General features: G+C 38.9%; 3 protein-coding genes across 3 annotated transcripts; 2 read left to right on the forward strand and 1 right to left on the reverse strand.

Moving 5' to 3' along the window:
• The first annotated feature begins 1,712 nt into the window (after nucleotides 1-1,712).
• Nucleotides 1,713-11,707, forward strand: LOC103703131 (transcription factor E2FB-like). The gene is made up of 14 exons (XM_039130733.3): nucleotides 1,713-2,262; nucleotides 7,863-8,055; nucleotides 8,285-8,344; nucleotides 8,521-8,606; nucleotides 8,679-8,767; nucleotides 8,886-8,940; nucleotides 9,081-9,133; nucleotides 9,213-9,263; nucleotides 9,355-9,403; nucleotides 9,535-9,600; nucleotides 9,726-9,802; nucleotides 9,978-10,209; nucleotides 11,007-11,073; nucleotides 11,157-11,707. The coding sequence occupies exons 1-14, from the start codon at nucleotides 2,062-2,064 to the stop codon at nucleotides 11,291-11,293; spliced, it is 1,416 nt and encodes a 471-aa protein (XP_038986661.3). The 5' UTR covers nucleotides 1,713-2,061; the 3' UTR covers nucleotides 11,294-11,707.
• Nucleotides 11,708-16,403: 4,696 nt separating this feature from the next.
• Nucleotides 16,404-17,104, forward strand: LOC103703129 (uncharacterized). Its single transcript, XM_008785874.6, has one exon. The coding sequence runs from the start codon at nucleotides 16,522-16,524 to the stop codon at nucleotides 16,966-16,968; it is 447 nt and encodes a 148-aa protein (XP_008784096.1). The 5' UTR covers nucleotides 16,404-16,521; the 3' UTR covers nucleotides 16,969-17,104.
• A 112-nt stretch (nucleotides 17,105-17,216) lies between these two features.
• LOC103703130 (putative HVA22-like protein g) lies at nucleotides 17,217-22,060 on the reverse strand. Its single transcript, XM_008785875.6, has 7 exons — nucleotides 21,906-22,060; nucleotides 21,627-21,679; nucleotides 21,406-21,516; nucleotides 19,231-19,287; nucleotides 19,088-19,151; nucleotides 18,804-19,001; nucleotides 17,217-17,423 (listed from the first exon to the last, which is right to left on the reverse strand). The coding sequence occupies exons 2-7, from the start codon at nucleotides 21,656-21,658 to the stop codon at nucleotides 17,217-17,219; spliced, it is 669 nt and encodes a 222-aa protein (XP_008784097.1). The 5' UTR covers nucleotides 21,659-21,679; nucleotides 21,906-22,060.
• Between the last annotated feature and the right edge of the window lie 2,330 nt (nucleotides 22,061-24,390).

A 24,390-nucleotide genomic window follows, 5' to 3' on the forward strand; every position in this document is an offset into this window, starting at 1 on the left:
CGCTGTCACGTGTCTCGACTCTCGACACGTCGTCGCACCCTTTAGTGGAAAAGTCTCCCGAAGGCGCTCCTCCCACTCGCAGCCCGCCCGCCAGATCCCACGGCTCTCTCCTCTCGCCCGCTAGGGTTTCTCCCTTGAAAAATCGCGAGGAGACGAAGGCCAAAAAGCGCGGGCATCGCCGATTCGAACGAGCGTGAGCTGTTCCCACTAGCTCGGGCCGGACAAACTACGGTGTTAAAAAAATAAAAAAAACATTAAAAAGAAGGAAAAAAACCTTTTCCTTTGTGAGTCTTATATACAGACAAAAACGTTGTATAGCCAACCTTCACGCCCTCCTAAAGTAACGGGCGTGGGTTGGTGACGTGCATAGACAAGATGATCTCAGCCGTCCGTTTATTAGATTTGGCACTCTGCCAACAATTCTTTGTTGTGTGGGCGACCGGATCAAAGTCCATATCAATGGCCGTTATAACAATTCAGAACCTCTTACTCTGATTATATATATATTAATAAAATGCCAGAATAATAACCAACATTTCGTTGCTATTTTGGCCAATAATCATCGATGGTTGTTACCTTTATTGTAATGGTAGATATCTCTGTATGAATTGTTATCATCCATCGTAATGATTAAATTATTTCTATATGCTCAATTTTTTTAAACTAAACATGATAATCAATCATATTTTATCATTATAATAATAAAAATAATACTATTCTGGCATATTTCTTATATTTTCTATTATTAAAATTATTTTTAGATAATATACAAGTTTAAATCTCACAATAATATTTTGTCCGGTAAACAATGCAAATGCTAAGTTACCTAGTAGTGACTATCATACCCAGTATACATTATTAGGTCTGTCATAGTGTAGTTGGATTAGGAAATAGTAGTTAGATAAAAGCTATTATTTAAGTATCTCTTATTAGTTGTCATTCGACAAAGTATAATGACACGTTGAGAATGAAAAAGATTCAATTAACAATTTTTTGTTATTCATCCACCTGCATAGATCTCAAAGCACGCTATTATTCTACTTGCATTGATGTCTAAATGCTTCATTCTCTATCATTCATTAACTTGTGTAGATCTCAAAACACTCCATTGTCATTCATTCACCTATATAGATTTAAAAGCACTCTATCCTCCATCATCCATCTATCTGTACAAATCTCAAAGTACTATATTCTTTCATCCATCCATCTACATAGATTTCAAAATACTTTATCCTTTGTCATTCATAAATCTATATAAATCTTAAAATACCTCATCCTCTATCATCCATTTACCTGCACATATATTAAAACACTTTGCCCTTTATAATTCATCTACGTGCACTTCTTTTTAATTTACACTAAAACAAAAGTTCATCGCTAAGTTGGTAGACTAAAGATAGCTCTAGAATTTTTCAAAAATTTAGTTTTCAGATGATCCCCATGTAATAATATTTCATAACAAAGATAGACAGTTGGTCTATATTGTAACGAATTTGAAGTTTTGATGGCTAATTGACACTTTTTAAACTTTTGGTATCCTAGTATAAATGGCTCAAATTTGGAGGGGTGTATATGTAATTTTCCTTTCACAGTTATAACAGCTAAGGGCCGTTATTTTAACTAACGAGCGTCGCTGACCGGTGACGTCAATACAAGTTTTTGCCCCTGTATAATAACCACAGGGGAGGATTTCTTGGCAATTTCTTATATTCTTCTTGTTTTATTTCTATATTTTCCTTTTTAATTTCACTCAACTCACGCCTTCCCTCCATATCTATCCGAAGTCCAGGCTATAATTTCCCTCGTTTTCTGCTCTCCGCTTTTTTAACCCTCCCTCTCCGCCCCAGATCCCAAATCCCCCAAGCCCTAGCCCCCGCGGCCCCTCTTGCCGGCGACCCCCCGCCGGCGGCCACCTCAACCCCTCGATCTTGGCCCCGATCCGCCACGCCCTCCGATCCCCTCCTTGAATCGGGGGTCTTTTTCTCGGCTTTCGCCTCCAGTACCAATCTGTGTGCGTTTCGGCATCCGTTTCATCGGATTTCGTCTCCCGCGGTGGGCTCGATGTCTGGCGGCCGGGCAGCGGGGAACCGGTCGGCACAGCAGCAGGCCGGGCAGATCTTCCGGCCGCTGAAGCGCCACCCGCTGTTCCCCTCGGCGAAGCCGCCGTTCGTGGCACCCGATGAGTACCACCAGTTCTCCGCCGCTGACGGCCACCGGATCACCCCCGATGATGTCTCCGATGCCCTAGTTATTAAGACACCCGTGAGTTTCATGTGGAGGTTTGTTCATTTTGTTCTATGTTCGAGATGGAAACGATAAATCCACTGCTTGAGTGTTCTGATCGTGCTTTTAGTGCTCTTGATGCTATTCCCCCGTTCTGTTTCATCTAATACTAAAATTAGCTGTTTTCCTGATATATTTCTTGTTTTTCAGAAAATTAGAGTGGTCGAATTGGTGCAGAAGTGTTGTACTGTGCTGTATTGAGGTTTCTTGCTTTTTATAGATCCGTGCTATTTTCTGTTGCTGCTGCAAATGGAGTTGGTTATTTGGGAACGTTAACCACTGAAGCTATAGATGTTACTGTTTATAGTTGTTGCATTGAAGCAGTAAATAGTTGATTTGATCATTTTGATTTTCTTCGTTCGGAGGTAAATTGCCATTTTTTGAGAGTATGGATGATAGCTGGAGCAATTAGTGTATGCTACTTGTGTTTTGAGGTGCTGTCGTAAAGCTTGAAGGTTAAGCTCGCATTGAAATTGGTGGAGCTTTCTGTAGAAAGTTTACGTGCTGCTTGATCTGAAATTCACTTCCAAGTTCTCTATTTATGATCGTTATGTGCTTAGTATTTATGATATCTACATCGTTTGAAAGAACTGCAAATTTTGTAAATTATCTTAGAACGAATGTTTAAAGTATTAAGAGGGATGAGCATCGCTGTGGGCGATATACCGACAAGAACAGCTGTGATTCTATGCTCAATCAAACAACAATATCACATATTTCTGCCACTTTGCGAGGAGCATGTGCAAGAGAAAGCCTAAAGATCCCCCTAGATTTATCTAGAATTTTCTTGCATCTTGCGGATGTTGTATTAGTGCGTTTTTGATTTTATAAACTCAAACAGCTGTAAGGCTTTAATTAATCTGTGGATTCAATGCTGCATCAATTCATTATTTAGCTGCAGAATGTGCTGATTTCTTTCTCTTTTTAAGTGGGAGTGAGACAGAGAGAGATGTATGTTGTCATTTTGTGACTGAACACTGGAAAATTGCTTGATTAGGTAGCAAAGTGGGGATCTCTTGGATAGTTGGCTTAACAATAATTTTGTCTGGCAAATTGCCGAAGCTTGAAAGCCCAGCCAATCGAGGATGAAGTGATGGACATAAACATGTGGTTTTTTCATGTTAAATGATATACGCTTGATCGATTTTAAGAAGAGGAGCTTAGATAGTTTCAGAGAGTCTTAAGGATAATGGCTTAGTGTTGCATGGAAATTTTGGGAAAAGAACAAGTAAGTTTTCATTCATGAAGCATATGACTAGCTAAAAATGATTGCTTTGATCTTGAAAAGATGGAGCAAAACTCACTGGTTGTAGTTATGGCCTTTGCAATGAGTTACTCATTTTGATTTGATATGTTGCTCAAATACTTGCTACATTTAATCCTTTTCTTGTTTTGATCATCCGTGAATGCTTAAAGAGTTTAACTCATACCTAATCAATTTTAACTAGTGGTTAGTAGTTATCTACCGATGGTCAATTAGCATATCCGAGTTTGCCAAAATTTGGTATCAGATTTCCATTCGGTCCTGTATACTTTTCCTACATCAAATATGTTTCTAGTGTGGGGTCCCATCTGTTGAGGTAAATTCACCAGATGAATGCCTTTTTGTTATACTGAAATTTTTGTCATGAATATGATGTCCAATCATGACAAGCACCTACTTCTCTCTTTCCATCTTCTCCATCTTTTCCCTTTGCCTCTATTTAGTGCCTTCTTCTTAGCAATTGTTCCCAATAACACCTCTCTCCTGCTTCCACTCTCAACTCCATGCCCCTCTTGTTCTTTATTTACTACTTTTGGATTGCAATGCTCACTGTGCTGATTATCTGAAATCTTCTTTTGTATCATGTTTGACATGGTGGAACATGCAAGCACCAAAGTACATTTTACAGAATTGGCATATTGTGGTATTTTGTTATCTTATGCTGTGGCTATATCTGATCCTCTGCGCCACTGATTTCATGCAGAAGTTTATAGATGGTCAAACTAGAAGCATAATGGGTGGATTTAACACTAATAAATGGAGTAATTCTGAACAGGAAAAACTTAAAGGTCAAAATGTTTTTGAGGAAAAGCTTGGATTAACATGTGGATAATGGGAAAGATAAGAAAAAGGTTAGCACAAAAGGTAAGAAAATTTAAGAGAGAAAGGGAACACAAAGGCTGTTGATAAGGGAACTATTTATTATACCAGCCCTTTTTGTCAAAGTGCAACAGAGAGGCAAAAGACATAGTAGATGACTGGTACGTGCTCGAAATGGAGAGATGGTGGAATGGAAGAGAGTGCAAAAAGAAATATAAGGCAACTGAAATCACTGTTTGTTGTCAAAATTGCATGGTAGCCAACCAGGCTTGGGGTGATGACTTCCATATGTTATGGAGGAGAATGGGAGAAGATTCTATGCAGAATGGAGAATAAAGATCAACCCTGTGTCCCTATTGTTGAATTGGTGCATCAATGGACATCACTCTGATTGAAGTTAGGGACTGGTTTCATTTGTGTTGAACAGCTGAATGTACATTCTTTCTATTTGTTCACTGTTTTGGTTGTTTACTGTTTTTATGGTTTCATTGCTTAAGTTGATAGCTTAAATTTCTGGTGCATCAACAACTCTTGCATTAGTTATCATGCTTGCCGCCTCTGCGTGCTCTATCATGTAGCAAATGTAAAACAAAAGTTGATAGTTGCACTGTTGTTGCCTAATTCTTTTATTGTATCCATTTATTATATCATGTGGGCATGTCATTCTTTGTTTGTGTAATTTGGGATCCCATCATATCTGACTGGTTTAGCCTACTGCTAGTGCTTCCAACCATTGATGTGTTGATGTCAAAACCAAGATTGATATTTGAGTCAGTACATACAAAGTTATCTGGTGACACTTGATTTGGACCTGCCTTCAAAACTGAAGTTCTTATTTGTCTGATTTGGAGCTGACTCAAGTCAACTTAACAAAGTGCTCATCCCAAACTAGTTGGGGTCTGCTGCATGAATCTTTTTTTCTCCATTCCACTTGGTTTAGTACTGATGTTGATATGCCAAGTTCTTTCTTGCTACTTCATACTATGTGATTTTCAGTCTCGAATCACTCCTTTATATTGATACATCCCTCAGTCTACCATATGATTTGGAGCTAACAATGAAGTTCAAAATATCAATTATATATTATCTCCGGAAATTACAGGCTTTGCTTTTCATGTATTGGAAAAGAATGTATTATATCAATTTTTTAATGCCCCAAATCTCTTTTCAGTGTCTCTTTGTGATTTTTAGCACTTTCTCTATTCAACTATCTATGGTTTGGAAATAAGAATAAAAAGACATTTTCAACCCATCCACCCAGAATTTGAAATATTGTGATTTGATTTGCATCTTTTATGAAAAATTCTCATATATCTTCTATGCTAGATTTGATGTTGGAAAGCACCCTCAACTCCCAAAATTTTGTTGATATGGTTTCTGGGAATAATGTAACTTAGTTGTCTTAGTACCACCACCCTCTTCCATGATTCTATGATATAGTTTATGAATTTAATGTGACATAAAGTGGTGCAATACTGTAAATTAGTTTTGTTCTTATAAAATTGATACGGTATTTCTTTCAATAACTTCTCATTTTCTTACTTTAGGATCTTATCGAATAAGCTAGTTAACTAGGTCCTCACCTTTGAATCTTCATCAAAATTCTTTCATATCATCATCCTTTTCAGAGCTTTCTCAACTTATATTGTTTAGAGTGCTGCCCTTATGTGTTTTCCTAGAGTTATGAATTTCGATAATTTTGCAGACATATTCCATCTTTCCTTGTTAATTTTCACACCCCTACTTTAGCTGACTTCTAGATATGTTAGCCCAACCAGTGGATAACCATCATAAATGGGTATAGTTAACCTTACTAATCTTTTTTCTCCCTTGGTTTTTAATACATATTTCCAGGCCTTTTACATTATTTATTCTTTTTTCATTCAATGAAGATCAGCAACTTTTATTACCTTTTGAATCTTGATATGAAGTCCACAATTTTTTCTTAAAAATGCTTTTGTGTAATCCACATACCAATTTTACTATTTTGTCATTTAAATACATTTATAGCAATATTAGATGCTTCATGTCATTTTCTACTATTTTATGCTTGTCATCTTTGGACTTCGTGCTGTGGGCAGCATTTTTTCCTCCCCTAAGTTGCAAAATCTTTTTAGCGTAAATAGGTTCTCATCCCCTTTCATAATTATCTTGTTTATTTTTATAGCATTATGCAAATGAGCTGTTGATGTGGGCTTGTGGATGCAAGGCATTGCGTATTTTGGTAAAGCCTCTTTTGCTTAACAAAATGAAAAGGAGACTTGGTTGATCTGGCCCACTTCAACATATCAATCCTTGGGCCTTCACTTTTATGAATGATCACATTGCATAAATTGATAATATAATCAATATTATGGTAATTTGTTAACAATGCGTTATGTCACCATCTCCTCATAATATACCACCATATCTTTAACATTCATTATATTTCCAAGACCTTTCTTTACTTTGATTGAATCCCTTTTTGTCGAGTTTCATGAACACATAGCTCGCCATGCCCAATTATTTGGGATTGGCTTCAGGGATCCTTATTGGCCAAATATTCCTATTTAGAACCACCTCGAGTGTTATTCCAAGCTTCTCCATATCTTTCCTCTTAACCTCCATCCATGTTTTCTTAGATCTTCCTCTCCTCTTACGATCTTCAATACAAATTAAAATACCCCTCCTTATTGGAGCCTCTTCAGATCTTCATTGAACATGTCAATACCATCTAATCCCCATAAATACATAGATATGATGAAGAAAAGAGGGATTTGCAATTGTACAATTTGCATATCACCTTCTAGGAAGATTATAAGAATGTTCAGAACAACACAGTCCTACGCCTTAGTGTAATTTATATGGGAAGCTGAAAATGATGTTTTCATGAAAGGTAGTTGTTCAATTTGATATTGGAACTTTGAAGAAATTGGTCAGAGGCACTTAAACTTTTGACAATATTATGGGGTTTGTAGTTCTAGTTTAAAGTTACCACCTAAAAGCACTACAAAATCAAATTTAGATAATATTTTTTTTTCAGAAAAGTTCTGAATATTTTGTACATAAAGAGATTGAATAAATGATAGCTTGAACCTCCTGCAACATGAAAAATTGGGTTTTTTTTGGGGCCAGTGAGAGTGCCAACTCCAGAAAAGAAGATCTGGCTCTTTTATAGGGTCTGCAAGATGACTTTGAGAGCTGGTGACCTGAATCTCAATGTGTACAGGTGTGTTGCAAGCTTGTGTTTCAATGCCAATCCAATACTCTGGAAAGTTTATTTGACTTTTTGATTATTTTGTTGTCTGAAAGTTTATACTCCCTAAATACGTGTGACATCCTAATGCTGCAGTGGGTCCTTAGCATTTTGTTTTTTGAGAAAATCTAAGCATATCTTAAGTTGGTTCAAGCTTGTGTTTTCTTTATTAATGCAGTTCTTTAATCTGTTCTCTGAATAATACATATTTATTATGATGTTGTTGATTATATTTCAATGATAATGGTATTCCATATGTAGTTGAAGAGAAAGACTGAACAAGAAGACAATGGAGCTGCTGAATCAAGTGAGTGGACAACCAGCCCTGGATACGCTGAGGCTGCTACCAGTTCTCTCCTTACACCAGTATCAGGAAAAGGAGGTAGGAACTATGGCAGGTCCAAGGTTGCAAAGTACAATAAATCTGGACCTCTGACACCCTTGTCAAATGCTGGTGAGTTATCTTCTCTTTCCAATCTTGTTATTATTATACGTTTGCACCTAACCCTTGAATAAAGATTCACTAATTCCCTTACGAGTACAATTACATATATATTTTGATGGACTGCATTAGTTATTACACCACTCCTTAACCGAACCTATGAAGCTTTATGATGATAAGTTTTGTTTTAGGAAGCTTTATATTTAATCAAGTATCATTAATTCATTATAAGTTCTTGCAGCTTCTCCATCCAGCAATCCTCTCACTCCAGTTGGTACTTGCCGTTATGACAGCTCTCTAGGTGATTGAAGTGGTTGTTAATCTGAAGCTTTATTTTTTTATATATGAAAAACTTGATAGACAGGGTCTCTATAAATTACAAACTTTCAAGAGTTCAGCAGTTAAAGCTGAAGAAAAATTGATTTTGGGTTTCACTTGCTTGTGCCACTGACAATTTTGTCCCATTATCTTTTCTAGGACTCTTAACAAAAAAGTTTATCAATTTACTTAAGCATGCACAGGATGGCATCCTTGATCTGAATAAAGCTGCAGAAACACTGGAGGTGAGCTGATAAACACTCATTTGATTCTCTCTCCTTTTTATGTAGGCTTAAGGAGATGTTTCTGATATATAGGTCCAAAAGAGAAGGATATATGACATCACAAATGTCCTTGAAGGGATTGGACTGATAGAAAAGAAACTTAAGAACAGAATCCGTTGGAAGTAATTAACCTTTTCTATTTTTGCATCTTTACATGTATTTTCCTCTATACCTATCTTATAAATTGATAGACATCCAAGAACTCAGAATATGTTAATTTGATAAGAAAATATTTGACAGGGGACTAGATGACTCGAGGCCTGGAGAGCTTGATGATGATGTTTCAAGTTTACAGGTATCATGCATGGATGGATTTTCATGCTAACAACAAAAACCATGATCTATAGTCTGCACAAGTTTATTCCATTGAGCCATTAGTATAATATCAATAATATATAACTTAATATGAATTCTTCTTTCTTTCCTTCTGTTCAGGCAGAAGTTCAAAATCTTACCTTGCTGGAGCGCAGCGTAGAAGATCATATAAAGTCGGTTGCTGGTCAAACTGCCACATTATAATTATAAATAGCTTTTACCATTTCTCTGATGATTTTGCATTGTGTACAGTGAAATGCGAGAAAAACTAAGAGTGCTTACTGAAGATGAAAATAATCAAAAGTAAATGTCATCCTATATTCAGTTGCACATGGTAAGCACGTTAGTTTTCCATATATCTGACAGTCAATTTTATCATTATCTATGTCTTCAGGTGGCTTTACGTGACCGAAGCTGACATCAAAGGCCTGCCCTGCTTTCAGGTTTGTTAACTGGCTTGTAGAAAGTAATCTTGTGTTCTTTGAACTGTCAGTGACTTGAACATTAGCAGTAGCTGTTAGTTGCTCATAGAAGCCAAAAAGTAATCATTAATGTCTTCTTTCTTTATATGCAGAATGATACCTTGATAGCAATTAAAGCCCCGTATGGTACTACCCTGGAAGTTCCAGATCCTGATGAGGTGAAATTAGACAAGGACAGGAGAGAAGTTTCATTTACACGTCATACTTGAGAGAAGTTTCATTTACACGTCATACTTTCTTATGCATTTGTATAGCTCATATATTTTGCTCCCTCTGCATGCAGGCTGGTGAATATCCCCATAGGAGATACAGAATTGTGCTAAGAAGTTCGATGGGTCCCATTGATGTTTACCTTGTTAGGTAATGTTCTCCTTCCAAATTATATTTCAGGATGCTTGACCTTGTTTAATCCGACATGCAAAGTTTCTGACCACCCCACTTAAAAATGTAGAAGAATCCTGAAATTCAAAGTTGTTCTTGGTATATATTGTATCATAGGTTTCTGAGTTCTTTCTTTCTTTTCCAACGCACGTAGTCAATATGAGGAGAAGTTTGAGGAGATGAGTGGTGTTGAGACACCCCAAAGGCTCCCACCTGCATCAAATTCGGGTTTAGCTGAGAACTCCACAGTGGAAGTGGTTACAGAAGAGGGCAGGGGGAAGGAAATGGCGCCTAATGTTCCAGACTGTCAGAGGATGGACTCAGATCCAAATGCATCACATGATTTTGTTGGAGGGATGATGAAGATTGTTCCTTCAGATGTTGATGTAAGTGCATTCCTCTTAGATTTTAGTGATGGTCTTAGTAATCATGCAGAGAAGGAAAAGAGAGACAGGATCCATTACTATGTCATAACAATGCATAAATAAATTACAATAATAAACCTAAACAAGTCCATTTTAGGATTGGCTTTTTATGGATCCTATGCCATCAATCATCATCTGCTCTTAGGCCAAAATCCTGAGATCGAAATTTCTTACCACACGTGGTTTGAGTTAATGGAGACTACTCTGGCCTTGATAGCATGCATCCAGTTATGATCGACTCCATTATTTCAGATACTTGTCAACTAAAATTCTTAATTAAACAAAATGATTGATTATCTAGTTTGTGAATTCTTTTTTTTTCGGATTTCTTGATTTTTGATGTTCAGCCTATTAATTACTAATATTGCAATGATGTAAATGATTTTCATATCTTATACTGGGTCCTCTGAGTATTATGATGGAAATGAAAATTTCATGGATACAGTAGAACAAAAAACTTATTAGCTGCAGCTGCTTTGAGAATGTTTGACTTGGATAGGACGTTTTCTATAGGAGGAAGTGACTTTGGTCCATTATCTTCTTGATCCTTAAAAGTGTTCAAAGGAAAAACAGAAAAAGCACCCCAAGGAACTGTTCTGTTTGATATTGCTTTTAGAGGCTGATTATCATCACTAATCAATATCTCCTTTTTGTGTCATCATCTTCAATGATGTGGTTGGAATGATATGGTACCTCAAGATATTTTTAAAAGACTATACTGAATGTGTCGATTCTGAGAACTCTATTTCATTCTGCAGACTGATGCTGACTATTGGCTTCTATCAGATGCTGGAGTTAGTATTACAGATATGTGGAAGACAGCTCGTATCCTTTGCTGCTTGTCATATCTTCCTCTTTTCTTTGTTTATCCCAGTTCCAACATCTTAGCTCCTTAACTCCAACCACAGCTGAAGTCCAATGGGATGCAATGGGCAGATTCAATCCAGAGGATTTCATTGCAAGCAACGCTAGCACTCCTCGGCCAGAAACTCCACCATCTGGTGTTATCGATGTCCCTTCCGGTACAAATTCCACTCAGCGATGAATATGAGATTGAGGAAGGATTCAGGAACTCAGGTCGGTACCTTTCTCCTCTGATGCAATCATGTTCATCAAGGTCTATGTCACTGGACTGACCTTCGAGATGGGAATAATCAATATTCTGGGTGGGAACCTGGTGTTTAACGGAAGATGCTTTTGCAAGAGAAAGCTGTCAGTGGCCTTAAAAAGAACAGCTACGGTCCATATGTACAGTTGAGTAACATGTCTTGTTACATAGTCCAGGCATGAATCATAATCTTCCCTTTTCTAAAGCCTTTTTGCATGCCCCGACACTTCAACCAGTCTCGTAGCAAAAGGTATACATGAGGCAGCCATCAGAACTATGTTTAACTTCTCTCATTCATGCTGTTTATCACATTGTATACATATACAAGATGCAATGGCACTTTTTATGGTACATTAATCTTCTCAAGGGTAAGCATGATGAATGACTGATTGACCATATCACTCAAACTGCTGAAGATGGTTGCATATAATGATACTTTCAGAGATTCATGCTTTCTGGACACCTCGACTGTTTGCAGAAGGGCTATCATATTTTCTTTTTTAATTGTTATCAGGGTCCTGTCTGATTTCTGATTTCATTTGATCTGCTGTATGACTCTACAGAAATGCAAATCACTGCAATTTTTGGGGCTTGCTTTGATGAACTTAAAGTCACCATTAACGAAGCTAATGTTTCATTCTAGTAGGCGTGAGGCTACAGCTAAATCTACAGGTACCCGTCCATCGAAACACGAGCGACGAATGAGTACAAGGAAAAACAAGAACTACTTCGTTGCGTTCAGGAGTCACTTGTCCGTCTTGGCTCTCGTGTTTCCGATCCAACCGGCTACGATTATGGTGCGCGCAACGGTCGGAGGTAACCTAATCGGTGACGCCGCCCTGTGCGCTACGCAAGCCAATGCGCATGTTCCCACCGTCCCGCCGCTCCCACCCGTTGGACCTTTAAACTTTGAGAAGAAATTGAGTGCCTTTCTCGTGTTCTGTCTGGAAGTTTAATACCAACGATTCTAGCACGAGGAGGTGGTAAAGGGAGAGAAATGAGAGGGAGATGGAGCTGGCCAAATAAGGTCAGTAGTTCCTTTGCCTTATCCACTTCAGATTTCTCCAAGTTGGCACGCTCAGCTGATTGCTTTCAATGTTTGAAAAAGTTAAAGTTGGCCGCCTCCTGTTTGGTTTCTTAGAGCGCGTGGATCCTGCGCCCACTGTGACCGCGTCGAACGGTGGAGGGGGACTTGAGATGGCGGTAACGGTAGAGAAGGCCGTGGCTTTTCGTGGGAAGGAGCGGGGATGATAGCTGGAGCTCTGCGGCCTTGGCTCCACCACTAGCTGGAACCCCACATGGACTCCTGAGAAATGAGCACGGAGAAAGAGATAGGTTAGGGCTTCTATTGGGCCATATTGATCATCATGGGCCTCCAATTACTTCAACTGTGGTTTTTGTTGGCTCGTTTTGCGTTCCGATGGATGTGAACTGTTGAACCTGTGTTGATTCAGACATGTGGAGTCTGATCATCTGGACTTTCAGAGCATGATTCAGTTGATATACGGCTAGGAATTTGTGCTGATAATTTTTGGGCAGGAATTAAGGCCGGCCCAGCTTTGGGCTGCTCGGGCCATGATGAATGATGTGGCTTTACGATAATAGAGGGTGGGAGAAGAGACCGGTAGCACATTGGAGTCAAAGCACGCCCCCTAGAAAGGCAGAGGGATTTGATGTATTTGGAATAAAACCCTCCTCCCTCTATAGCGGGGACCAGCATAATATGTAGCGCAACCTGACTTATTTGGGCCGAGTCAATTTATGGGTCTCAACGATGTTTGATGCAACATACAAGACCAACTCAATTATACTTAGCCATAAGCCTGATCAAAAGTGGTTCGAATCATCAAACATTCTCTAATGAAATTGACATCTGCACTAGACAAGCTAAGATATCTCAAGTAAAAGGAAAAAACAATCAAGTCTGCGTTTGATATACAACAAGAACCCAAATTATCTGCTTTTTTTTTTTTTTTTTTGTGGTGTAACGGACATTTCAGCAACATAAAAAAATAAGAAAATATATCTAAGAAAATAAGAAAATAAAATGTCCCAAAATACACTAAGTATACAGAATGATCAGGCACATAAGATGCCATCTAGTAAATATGTCTTGTCCGAAAGGAGATACAACCTCTCGCCAAGTACTAGATATCTTGAATCAAAGAATGCGACCACACTTTTCTAGCTCGACACTTAATCTAGCCAATCACTGTTGCAGAGTCACCCTCCATCGTGATGGCGTTAGCCCTCAAGGTGTGTCGCACATGGCCGAGGCCGGCCTAGGTGGCCCTCAGTTCCACTCCAGGTATTGAGCAGGTGAAAATATGGCACCCACCAATAGCAATCAGTCTGGATTCTGAGTCTCTGATGACTAAGCATGTTCTTCCCCTTCTACCACCATCCAATGCACATTCGTCGAACTTCACCTCGAGAAAACTCAGGGATAGGGACTTCCATGTGTTAAAAATTGTCCAATATGCTATAGAAGCAAAGGTAGAGTCCCAAGTGCCCCAAGCTATCAAGAGCTCTCCCAAAGGACTAAGATGGGTCATCTCCGATGCCTGTACTCGAGCTCTCTCCAATACTATCCTTGGTAGCTGGCTTTTCTCCTAAAAAATTCAGAAATTTCTGGCCATTCAAATATGATATGCAACATCATTCTCCATAATGCTCCCCAACCTGAGATATGGTCTATCTAGCTGACTCCTCAAATACTGGAGGAAGGAATCCTCAGGGGTTGCCGAATGAAGCACCTCTACAGGGATGTCTGTCAACCCTCACACTTGCTCTGCTCTTTTATACTAGAAGAGGACATGATCAACAAACTCCTCCACCTCGCAACAAAGATAGGTCGAGAGATGCTCAACCCATGTCTACTCAGGATGGCTTCGATCGGCACCCCAAGCTACCTTCTAAATGAACAAAGCAACCTTAGGTGAATTCTTAGCCTTCAGACCGAGGCATAGTCATGGCTCTAAGTCAACTCTCCTCCGAAGAAGCCATAGAGATCCTAGCTCTAATTCTCGAGCAGCAAGTGGATCTCTAAATCCGCATAACCGAAACACTGCAGCTCGGATTAGATTACACCATCTCTGCCAAGTGCTCCCCAAGCGGCTGGCCTGGCAAGTGTACTTAATCTCTTGTGGCCCGAGTTTGCCGGGCTCAACCATGGTAATCTTTTTTCGCTGAATTGTTTATCTCCACTTATATCCACGGTCCCACCATGCTCAGAATCACTTGATCCTTTGGATCAGTTATCTATCCAACTATTTGGACCCAAGTTCTGGTGCCTTGGGTTTAGAAAACTTGCAAGATTCCTCGTCCTTAGTGGGAGTCTTCCTCGACATCCCACCCACTGCTCTTGATAGCAACTCGCCCTTTGGGTTCTCGCCCTTCTCACCTCATCGTCCACGGTCAAGCCTGCCAACTACTCCCAATCATATGTAAGCTGGAAACCCCATCCATCCACCAGTCAATATATACTCCATTTTATACCCCGGTTTCCAGGTAGACACGGAGTTTCAGTGCCCAAATTAAAAGTAGATTCCATTCAAATCTGAATATGACGAGTGCGACGCACATCAAATTAATGGTTGGTGAGGATTATTCACCGCGTGGTGCATGGGGTGGCAGTAAGACATTTGATTAAGTCCACAGAAAAACATGCAATTGTGGCAACTCATTACTTAAACATCGTTAGTTCAAAAAAAACAAAAAAAAAAAAATTCAATCTCTCAACCATTTTTGTTTAAAAGACAGTAATAATATGGATATTCCAGATCTTTACTCATCTTTTTATTTTGATAAATCGATTTGTGTACATGCGCACACAACTTTATAGGTTATTCCATTCTAATAATGCAGGATTTACAGGCAATTCCAAATTTACTCAGCTGGATATAAACTGAATCCATCAGATGTACTCTACTTTGGTTTTCAAGATCGAATGGTTGCTGTCTTTGATTCAACTAGAGTGATATCCCAACAATTATTATGTCGGTCACACATAAATTAATTATCGGAATCATTTTTCAAGATTCAATTACATTACCAATGCCAGATTTATATGCTACGCATATCTTAAAATATTTCAGTTTCATCTACCATCTTACAAAGTTAAAATCTCATGCCCACGTTACGGACATCCAGCCCTAAGTTTCTATCATGAAAAGACGATATATATATATGCCTAATAAAGGGTGTATTGGACTTTTTACTCCTTTTTGGCTCCCAACAAGGATATAAAAGTTGCGAGAGAGGATTACTTGGTGCATACTGAGACTAATTATTTTTTGAATTTTTTGCATGGATGCCTTTCTAAATATCGAATTTTGCATTAATATTCTTGCAAAATTGATATTTGCATGTATACCCTTGTCAAATATTGTTATTGTACAAATGCCCATAATATAACAGTTGTTCTAACGGTGTTAAGAAAAATTATATTTTATATTAATTAAAAATAAAATAAACTTTTAAAATTACGCTATTGTCCCTGTCTTCTTCCTCTATCAGGATTACAATCTATTTGCATGTCTACTCATTAAAGATATTTTATTTATTTTAATTTGAAACCGTTAATTTTTTAACATCGTTAGATAGCATGGGTACATATGCAAAAACAAAAATAAAAAAAGGGTAGAACGGCAAAATAAGTGTTTTACGAGGGTATACATGCAAATATCAATTTTGGAAGGGTATTCATGCAAAATCCAATATTTAGGAGGTATCCTGTAATAAAAAATCTTATTTTTGATCTTTTTAGTTGTATTTGTATTCAACATGTTTTAAATGTATTCGTACAAAACATCTGCTTCAAAAAAAAATAAAAAAAAAAATCCTTCGCACCTTAATTTCCAGGTCCAAAAACTCTATCCGATATTACTTCTCTGGATAGCTCCAAAGTCTATCCGATGTTGCACCCCCGAATCATCATCTACCATTACTGAATCCATCGGATGGTCATGATTGGCCGCGACATTTCAGTTACAATATTCCCCAAATCTTAATTCAATTATTTGCCTAATCTAGCTTAAAAGTCTCTACCGTTTCTCAAATCTATCTCGAATCTCTTTCCTCAGTATTAATACTTCCCTCTTGGCTCCCTCCATCTTCTCCTTTCTTTCCCCTCCCCAACTTTCTCTCTTTTTACCACGCTTCTCATGCCCCCATCGCCGGCGGGCGGCGACTACGAGCTCCGCCACTGGAGGGTGGTGGCGAAGCCCTCGCTCCGGCGGCGGGCCATCGCGATCCCGCCGCCGCTCGACCTCAACGGCGGTGGCGACCTTGAGCTGCATCACTGGAGGAGAGTGGACACCGGCTACACCAGCCTCCGCGACATCCTCGCCTCGTCCCCCTCCGCCTCCTGCGGCCTCCTCTCCCCCTCCCCCTCCTCCGCCGGCCCCGGCGAGATCCAGATCAGGAACCGGCTGGTGAAGCAGGCCGCCTACGCCTACCTCCAGCCCACTCCCTCCTCCTGGGAGTCCACCCCCCGCCGCCGCCGCGGCCCCCTCCGGCGGCTTCTTTCCGTCCTCTCCTGCGGCCTCGCCGGCTCCTGCTTCCACTTTGTCGACCTCTTCCTCCAATCCATCCGGCGATCTCGTCGTTGACGTTGACCTTGACGGCGTCTCCCTAACGGCGGCACGAGTTCCACATTTCTTTCTCTTTCTTTTTTTCTTTTTCCCCTTACCCTTTTAATTAACTTTTTGTACATAGCACGGATAGGAACAAAGAAACAATGCTGACTGATTGGGATTTGATTTTTTTATAAAATAATAAAAAAAATTCCAAAAAAAAAGAGTGCTAATCCCACCCACCACTATTCTATTTCCACCTCAATATATTTTCTATGTATATTTTATTGGCGGTGTCGGGATCTCCGGAATTTGGCACGTGCGGCGCGGAGGGACTCGGTGACGGCGGCGTCTTCTTCCAATTCCTCGGCGGTGAGCCCGACGCCGTTGGGATTGCCGCGGACGCTTATTTCCGGCGCCGGAGCCTGCTGGGCCGATCGTAAAATTGCAATGGGGTTCGATGGGCCGGACGATCCTGACCGTCTGTTGCTCTGCACGATCGAAGCAGCGGTATTAAACTATTAATGGACGTTTGAATTTGGAGACCTAGTGGAAGACTAGTTTTGTGTGTGTGTGTGTGTGTGTGTGTGTATTGTGCGGATGGTTGGTTGTGTTTAATTTCTCAAGAGTGGTGGTCCAGAAAAAAAAATGGTCCAATCTCTAAATTTGGCTAAGTAGCTAACTCTACTGTAACAAGTCAGTATCCATGGAATAAAATCCACACTCTAGAGTCATGTTCATGGCTGAGAATCGGCACAGCCTTGCATCCATTGGAAAAGAACATCCAGGCAAGGCATGGCCACATGCAGGGACCATAGAGAAATTATTGTCTTCACTAGGTGCACACAGCCAATCACAGACGCTGGTCCCTATAGTGGTGTATCAAGATGCACGCTTGATGAATGAGATCCACAGGAACCGATCACTGTTATTGGTTGTGTGCACGTAGCGCACTCAGTGCAGGCAATAGTTTCTTTAGACCTTGTGGTAGAAAAATAACAAAAAAAAATCAAGTAAATTATTCTTTAGCTTGGTTGTTTGAGTTCTAATTTAAAATATAACAAGGAATAATTACTTAATAGCTGCGATAAGGAGTTCGTGAATATCTTCCCTCTGTAATACCACCTATAAATTTTGAAATTCAGTAGGATCATAGAGACCCAGCCTTTGTGTGTGTGTGTGTGTGTGTATATATATATAGAGAGAGAGAGAGAGGAGACCAATTCTTCATCCATAGGATTCCTAAAGGTCATGATCAAAGTCAAATTTAATTTAAACTAAAATATTTCCTTTTCAAATGATATCAACTTTTAATAGATATAAATTAGAAGATGTGTTAATTACTCCATGGGTCCATGGAGAAATGTCATCATGCACAGGATTCCAAGTGTAAGAATCCAACTATAGAACGGAGTCTATCCAAAGTGCATATTTTAAAACAAAGCAATGATAGGGGTGGGCATTTCAATCACATAAAAAAATCTCATGCCATGCGGCACAAGTGGATTGGTGTGCTCCATCATATTTTCTTTCCAATTCTATATTATTCATTACATTTAGAAATGTTCATGATTACAAACCTATTAAGTTTTTTAAGTTGAAACTTCTGAAATTGGTCAGCCAATAGGGTGGCCAAATGGTCATTTTCAATCATATTCGGCCACTCTCAATCATTTACAGCTTGTTTGGGGTTTCGTCTCTTCCAACTTCAGAAGAAATCAGTCATTAAAATCAAATACAGCATAATTTAACCATCAAGATTAATTTGGTACGATATATGATTAGAACCATTCTTAACTTGGGTCTGAGTATCCTACAAAAAACAAAAAAAAATATGGATTTATATTGTAATTTTAGAAATTATCAATTACCTGTGTTCTGGATGCCCCCGTGACCATATAGTTGAGAGTTTCTAGAAACAAAGCAGTTCCTTTATCCGTGAAGTTCTTCATGTAGAATACAAGCAATTCTCCAGATTTTGCCCTCAAATGCCTTAATCTCTGTTCAATATTAGGTTCATATTGCATGACAATTGGCCGCAGGAAGGCATCGTACACAAGATCGGATCCCTGAATGCAGTTGAAATTTATGTTACGAACATCACGAAGATGTCGCATCATCAAATACGATGAATTAGGATAGTTTCTTTGATTACCTTTGTTTTTGGATACCATAAGTAGACGAAGAAAGCTAGCTTAGCTTCTCCATACATAGGCAACCTTCATGGATTAGCAACAAGCAATATCAGAATAACTTAAATGAGAAAGTGAACCCTTTAACCAATTGAATTGTCATTACCATGAAACGAAAGGTCCCCCAAATTTCTCAATGATTGTCACTATTGCAACTATGACCCTGCAATTTCAAGTTGTGGTCAGCATGAATCATCTTATTTAGATGTTTCTATAAGCTAATACAATCAATCAGAATTGGAGGCAATTATCGCAGCTTGAATGCTACAATTAGAAGGAAAAATAGTGATGATTTGAGGAAATCATAGATTGACAGCATATACATATTGAATGTGAGAAAATTACAATCAAGTGGGAAAAAGAAAAAGGTAGTACTTGCTCAGGAATAATAGGATAAAAAGGAAACATTGAATGACAAAAACCTAAATAATTTATAGGCAAAGTTTGTCATGATTTCCATCCCTTCACCGAGTAATATTTGATTCTATAGGTACCCTAGTTCCGCTTCAATTAGTAATAGCATTATGATTGCAGCTTGGGTTTGGCCTTAACCGCTTATGGATAAGGCTGGGTTCAATTTATCTTGGGTATGGGCTCAAACATCTCAGCCCAACTTTAAGTGAGGTCGGGATAAGGTTGACTTTTAATCTAACTTGAACTTGACCCTAACCTAAATCAGACCTAACTTGACCTAACTTGACAACATGGCATAACCCGACTCGACCTAGAATATAAACAAATAATTTATATTTATGTTATATATATATATATATAAAATTTATTTCTTTATATGATTACATTTTTAACCTTGTTAAATTATGTGTAAATTATCATTGAAATTTTTCTGTGAGAGATTAAGCCCTCGATTCAATAAGTATTAACCCAATAAAAATGTCCCAAACCTTTTTTGTGTCTTAAATTTCTTATTCAAGCCGATTTAATCTAATTAATATGGCACAACTTGACTCAACCATCTAATCTAACCCAAATTAAGCTCAAGATGGCATTAGGTGGGTCTAGGTTAGAGAAATCCCAAGAAGACCAGGTTAGACTGGATTGGGGTTAAAAAATTTAAAGTTTGTGTCGGGTTAGGGTTTGCCCTCATCCCAATCCAACCTTCCCGGTTTGCTGCCCTAAATGGTATTGACACATTGTGCACACAGAATATGAAGCAGAAGCATGGTCTAAAATCTTCCAAAATCATTTAGTTTTTTTATCTGATTGAATTGGTCTTATGAGTGATGGAAACATGCTTAACTTTTACTTTTAGCAAACAATTGTTAGCTCATTTGGTTAGCATCCCTAGGAGATGTTCAAGATTCAAACCCTGATGGTAGCATATTACCATCATATTGCTTAAAAAATGTTTAATTTTAAATGATATACAAATCATGAAAGGAATTAATATCTTCAGGGGAATAACCTATATGAGCCATTGAAGGTCTGTCAAAGAGCATTTGGCACAAAAAAACAACTGAACATGACTCTGATCAAGAGGGGGTTCCCTGCTGCCAATCAACTTCTTTGGTAAACTATCTACTACAACCTCACTGTCCTTTCCAAGGGAAACATTCCACCATATCTACAGTTGGTACCAGAAACCTAATAACAAGTCTCTTCAAAACGTTGACTTGAAGACAATTTTAACATTTATTGCACAACATTATAGACTTGGTCAATCACCCAGAATTGGTCTCATGCATGAACTTTTAATAGCATGCCAACCATAGAACGAATTAAGTAATCCTTTGATTGTTTTTTTTTTTAAATAGCGAAGTTTTGGAGCATTGACCCGGGCAATTCCTCCTAATGTTAGTGCACATGGAAGTTGATTCCAAATCCAATTCCTAGCAGACATTGGGGTTTGAAACTCTAGTTTTCTTGTTGCTTTTGATATCATTAGTTGTGTTATCAACAACAAAAAAAAAAAAAAAAAGAAGAAAAAACAAAAAGAAGAAGAAGAAAATTTGATTGCCTTGTTTTGAACTTAAGCTTCCACATCTATTCAGCCAATTAAAATCATTAGAAATAACTAAATTCAAATAACTGCAGTTCCCGATGAGAATACATCATCTGCAAACAAAACAACGACCAGAACTGAAATTTCTCTAATCCTTCTTCTTGTTATTCCCTTCAAACTCAGGGATTCTAATGGCCTAATGTTGAATTCCGTTCAGCCAAGCGAAATCATTGCAAACAGCTTACTTCAATTAATCGGAGTTTGAGACAAGAATCCATTGCATACAGCTAGAAACAAATCAGAGATCAAGAAAGAACTCACCAGTACTGGCACCAGAACCGGAGCTGCTCGACCTTACGGTCACGGGACCGCTGGCTCTGCTCCAACGTCTTGAAGCATTCAAATGCTGGATATGCGTATCCAAACAACATCCTGCCAATATATTTGAAGCAAAATCTAAACATCTCAGATCAAAGAATCTACATTTAAATGACCCAGAAAAGTTCTTAAAAAAAAGAAATCCAAGAGAGAAGATGACTCACACAAGAACTGCGGTGGCGAGATCTCCCAACATGTTTCCAATTCCCACAAAGCCCTACAATTCCCAAGCCAGAGAAAACATTAAGAAACACAAACAAGAACTAAAGAAGAAAGAACCCCAAGAAACTCGGTTTTTATTATTTTGGATGAAATATGGTGGAATTGAGTAACTTTCACCATGATTTATTAAGAGGCAAGAAGATTACATAGCAAGTTACATGGATAGGGAGGAAACCAAGTTACGAAAGCTCAAACCTTGGATTAAACTAAAAAGATGTTACCTCTTAGCTCTGGGAGCACTTCCCTGCTTGGAATCCAAAGTATATCTTTCTTGTCCCGCGTCCAAGGAACAGAGAAAGAAGAGAATGTCTCCAAGACTTGGTGCCCAAGGAGACGATCGGATTTGAAACCACCTCTCTATCTATTCTTCCTCAAATGAATCTATAATGTTCTATAAATCCTCTTATATCCTCGCCGGGTCCTGGGGATCGCGTCACAGGAGAGGAGAGAAGGGGCGGTTGCTTCCGAGCGACGACTTCCCGCGGAATTTATTGCACGCATCGCATGGCGACCAAAAGAAGTAACGATTTCGTTTTGGCGTCGACCGTTAGTCCAAAGTTACCATATTGCCCATAATCATTTTTAACATTTACTACATTTCGACCTAATCATAAAAGGACAGTGAGGGTATTTCGTCATTTTGCCATGTTACCGTTAGAAACAGGATACTCTATTCCGGGTGGGATAACGGAACCCATGAGTTAGAACGATAATCGGGCGGTATCTCGGTCTAAAGGAGTCGGTATGGACCAAAGACCAGGCGTTGCGAAGGAGAGTAGTTAATTGGGGCAAGTTAGTTAAGCTTCTTCCAACGCACGCGAATAAAAAAAAAAGGACATGATGTTCTCTTCACGCAATAGGTGAACTCAGGGGTGTGCGACCGACTCGAGTCTTGGTGGTCTTGGGCATTGATTTGATTCGGTATGCATCTCTAGGGGTTCTATATACCGTCAGGTGCTGGTATGTGAAGTTTTTTGGTGGCTGTAACTGGTAGTTGCCAAATCTTTGACACTTCAATTTTTGAGTCTGAGGTGAGGACGGTATGGGCCGATCTGGATCATGCTCGGTGTGTGTTGCAGGCTAGAGCTGTACTGGTTTAGAGTGACTCGGCTATGGTTATTGGCTGGATCTAGAAAAACGCCGATAGTATGAGTGGGTGTCATCACTTGCTTCGAAATATCCAGGCCATGGCCTGTGGCGATGTGGCCTTGCAGGCTAAACAAATGTATGGAGAGGCCAACAGAGCTGCAGACTGAGCGGCCTCGTGTATAGCCAACCATTCCAGAAATATTCTTTGTATTGGGAACTTGTTGTATTTTGACTTTTTTGGATGTATCCGTACTAGAATTGTATGAATCATTCGTTTCAACAACAAAAAAAAATTTATTTGGTTAGGTTGTCATCTGACTAACGATTTTTATAATGATTTAAAGTTATCAAAAGCTATGAATTTTGTTTGTGTGGCAATCCAATCAGATGTACTCATTTACAATCACCCATAACCCCTGCTAATATTAGCCTATCTGCATGATTGTCCACCAGGATCACATACATTAGTCATCATACTTAAGCAAGTTCTTTTTTATAACAAACATTAAAGCAAGCAAAATGCTTAGTTTTCTTTTCCTCCTCTCCTGAGGAAAATATGAAAGCTTAGCCTTTCACAAGTCTTCGGTCTTTAAATATTCCGTGCATGAAGAATTTTGTGATCCACAGCTGTTTGATTCAAATGTCGAGGCTTTCCTCCACCGAGTTGAAGTTGAAAGCGCGTCGCGTTTGACTTGTTCATGATATCAAGCATGGCGTGCTCTTAAAAATGGTCAAGATGGAAGGTTTTTCTATAACCGAGTTAAAGCCCTGAACGTATCAGACCATGGGGGGGTATTGGAATTTTATTTATCAAGAAATAAAACACTAAGAAGAAAAAGAAGGAAGGTGCTTCTAGCCTATCAACAACCAGTCAAACTATAGAAACAAAAACACAGCCAGTTGACGTTGAACCGAAAGCAAGAGGATGATGGTCAATTATATGATTTCTGGAGGCTTTCTGACTTCTAGATTTTATTAAGAGTCCCATGGAAGAACAAAAAAGATTATGGAGATCATAGAAATTAAGCTGCAGAAGAAGTGAAGACAATTTATGTTCTAGAGCTGCCATCTTGGAAGATCATCATGGAGAGCAAGTAATAGGTTCGATCGATAACTAGGCAAGAAGCTAGTTTATCTATTCTTGTTCATGATGCAGATGTCTTGACATGGCCTATGGAAATTGTGTCCTTGTATGCACCTCTGGCCTTTGTTTTGGAAGTTTCCCTGTGTGGCTGCAAAAAAAAATATGCTCCTTTTTTTCTCCATTTGAGTGAAAATATACCTCTCTTGATTCTCTCTTGAAATTAAATTTCAATGCAAGAAATATATACTGAATACATAAATAAAAGTGCATGCGATCGAATTTGCATAAATCAAATAATCTGATGGCATCATATCAAACCCTTGATAATTTACCTAAGGGACCATCGATGATTTACTTCTTTTCCTCATTCCATGATCTTTATTTTTCAGGCTGTCAATCGAAAATTTTGTCCTCTTGAATAAGTCTTGTAATAATTTCAGGCATGTGAAATTGATTTGCATCCGGTCTCTCTCAAACTACTTGAAGACAAGTAGTCGCTTGGTACCTTCCTCTCTACCAAGAAGGGCCATGGT

The sequence above is a fragment of the Phoenix dactylifera genome, chromosome 13, assembly GCF_051530095.1.
Source record: "Phoenix dactylifera cultivar Ajwa chromosome 13, Ajwa_hap1_PhDact_Kaust_v1.1, whole genome shotgun sequence".
NCBI classification, from domain to species: domain Eukaryota; kingdom Viridiplantae; phylum Streptophyta; class Magnoliopsida; order Arecales; family Arecaceae; genus Phoenix; species Phoenix dactylifera.

What these genes read in the sequence shown, in the direction of transcription:
- LOC103703129 (XM_008785874.6), top strand. Translation starts at nt 16,522, where the DNA reads ATGCCCCCATCGCCGGCGGGCGGCGACTACGAGCTCCGCCACTGGAGG.
- LOC103703131 (XM_039130733.3), top strand. Translation starts at nt 2,062, where the DNA reads ATGTCTGGCGGCCGGGCAGCGGGGAACCGGTCGGCACAGCAGCAGGCC. An exon ending in ATGATGTTTCAAGTTTACAG is followed by an intron (nt 8,941 to 9,080) that starts GTATCATGCATG and finishes CCTTCTGTTCAG; the next exon opens with GCAGAAGTTCAAAATCTTAC. An exon ending in ATTGATGTTTACCTTGTTAG is followed by an intron (nt 9,803 to 9,977) that starts GTAATGTTCTCC and finishes CAACGCACGTAG; the next exon opens with TCAATATGAGGAGAAGTTTG.
- LOC103703130 (XM_008785875.6), bottom strand. Translation starts at nt 21,658, where the DNA reads ATGTTGGGAGATCTCGCCACCGCAGTTCTTGT. An exon ending in CTCGCCACCGCAGTTCTTGT is followed by an intron (nt 21,517 to 21,626) that starts GTGAGTCATCTT and finishes ATATATTGGCAG; the next exon opens with GATGTTGTTTGGATACGCAT. An exon ending in CGGTTCTGGTGCCAGTACTG is followed by an intron (nt 19,288 to 21,405) that starts GTGAGTTCTTTC and finishes TTGAAATTGCAG; the next exon opens with GGTCATAGTTGCAATAGTGA.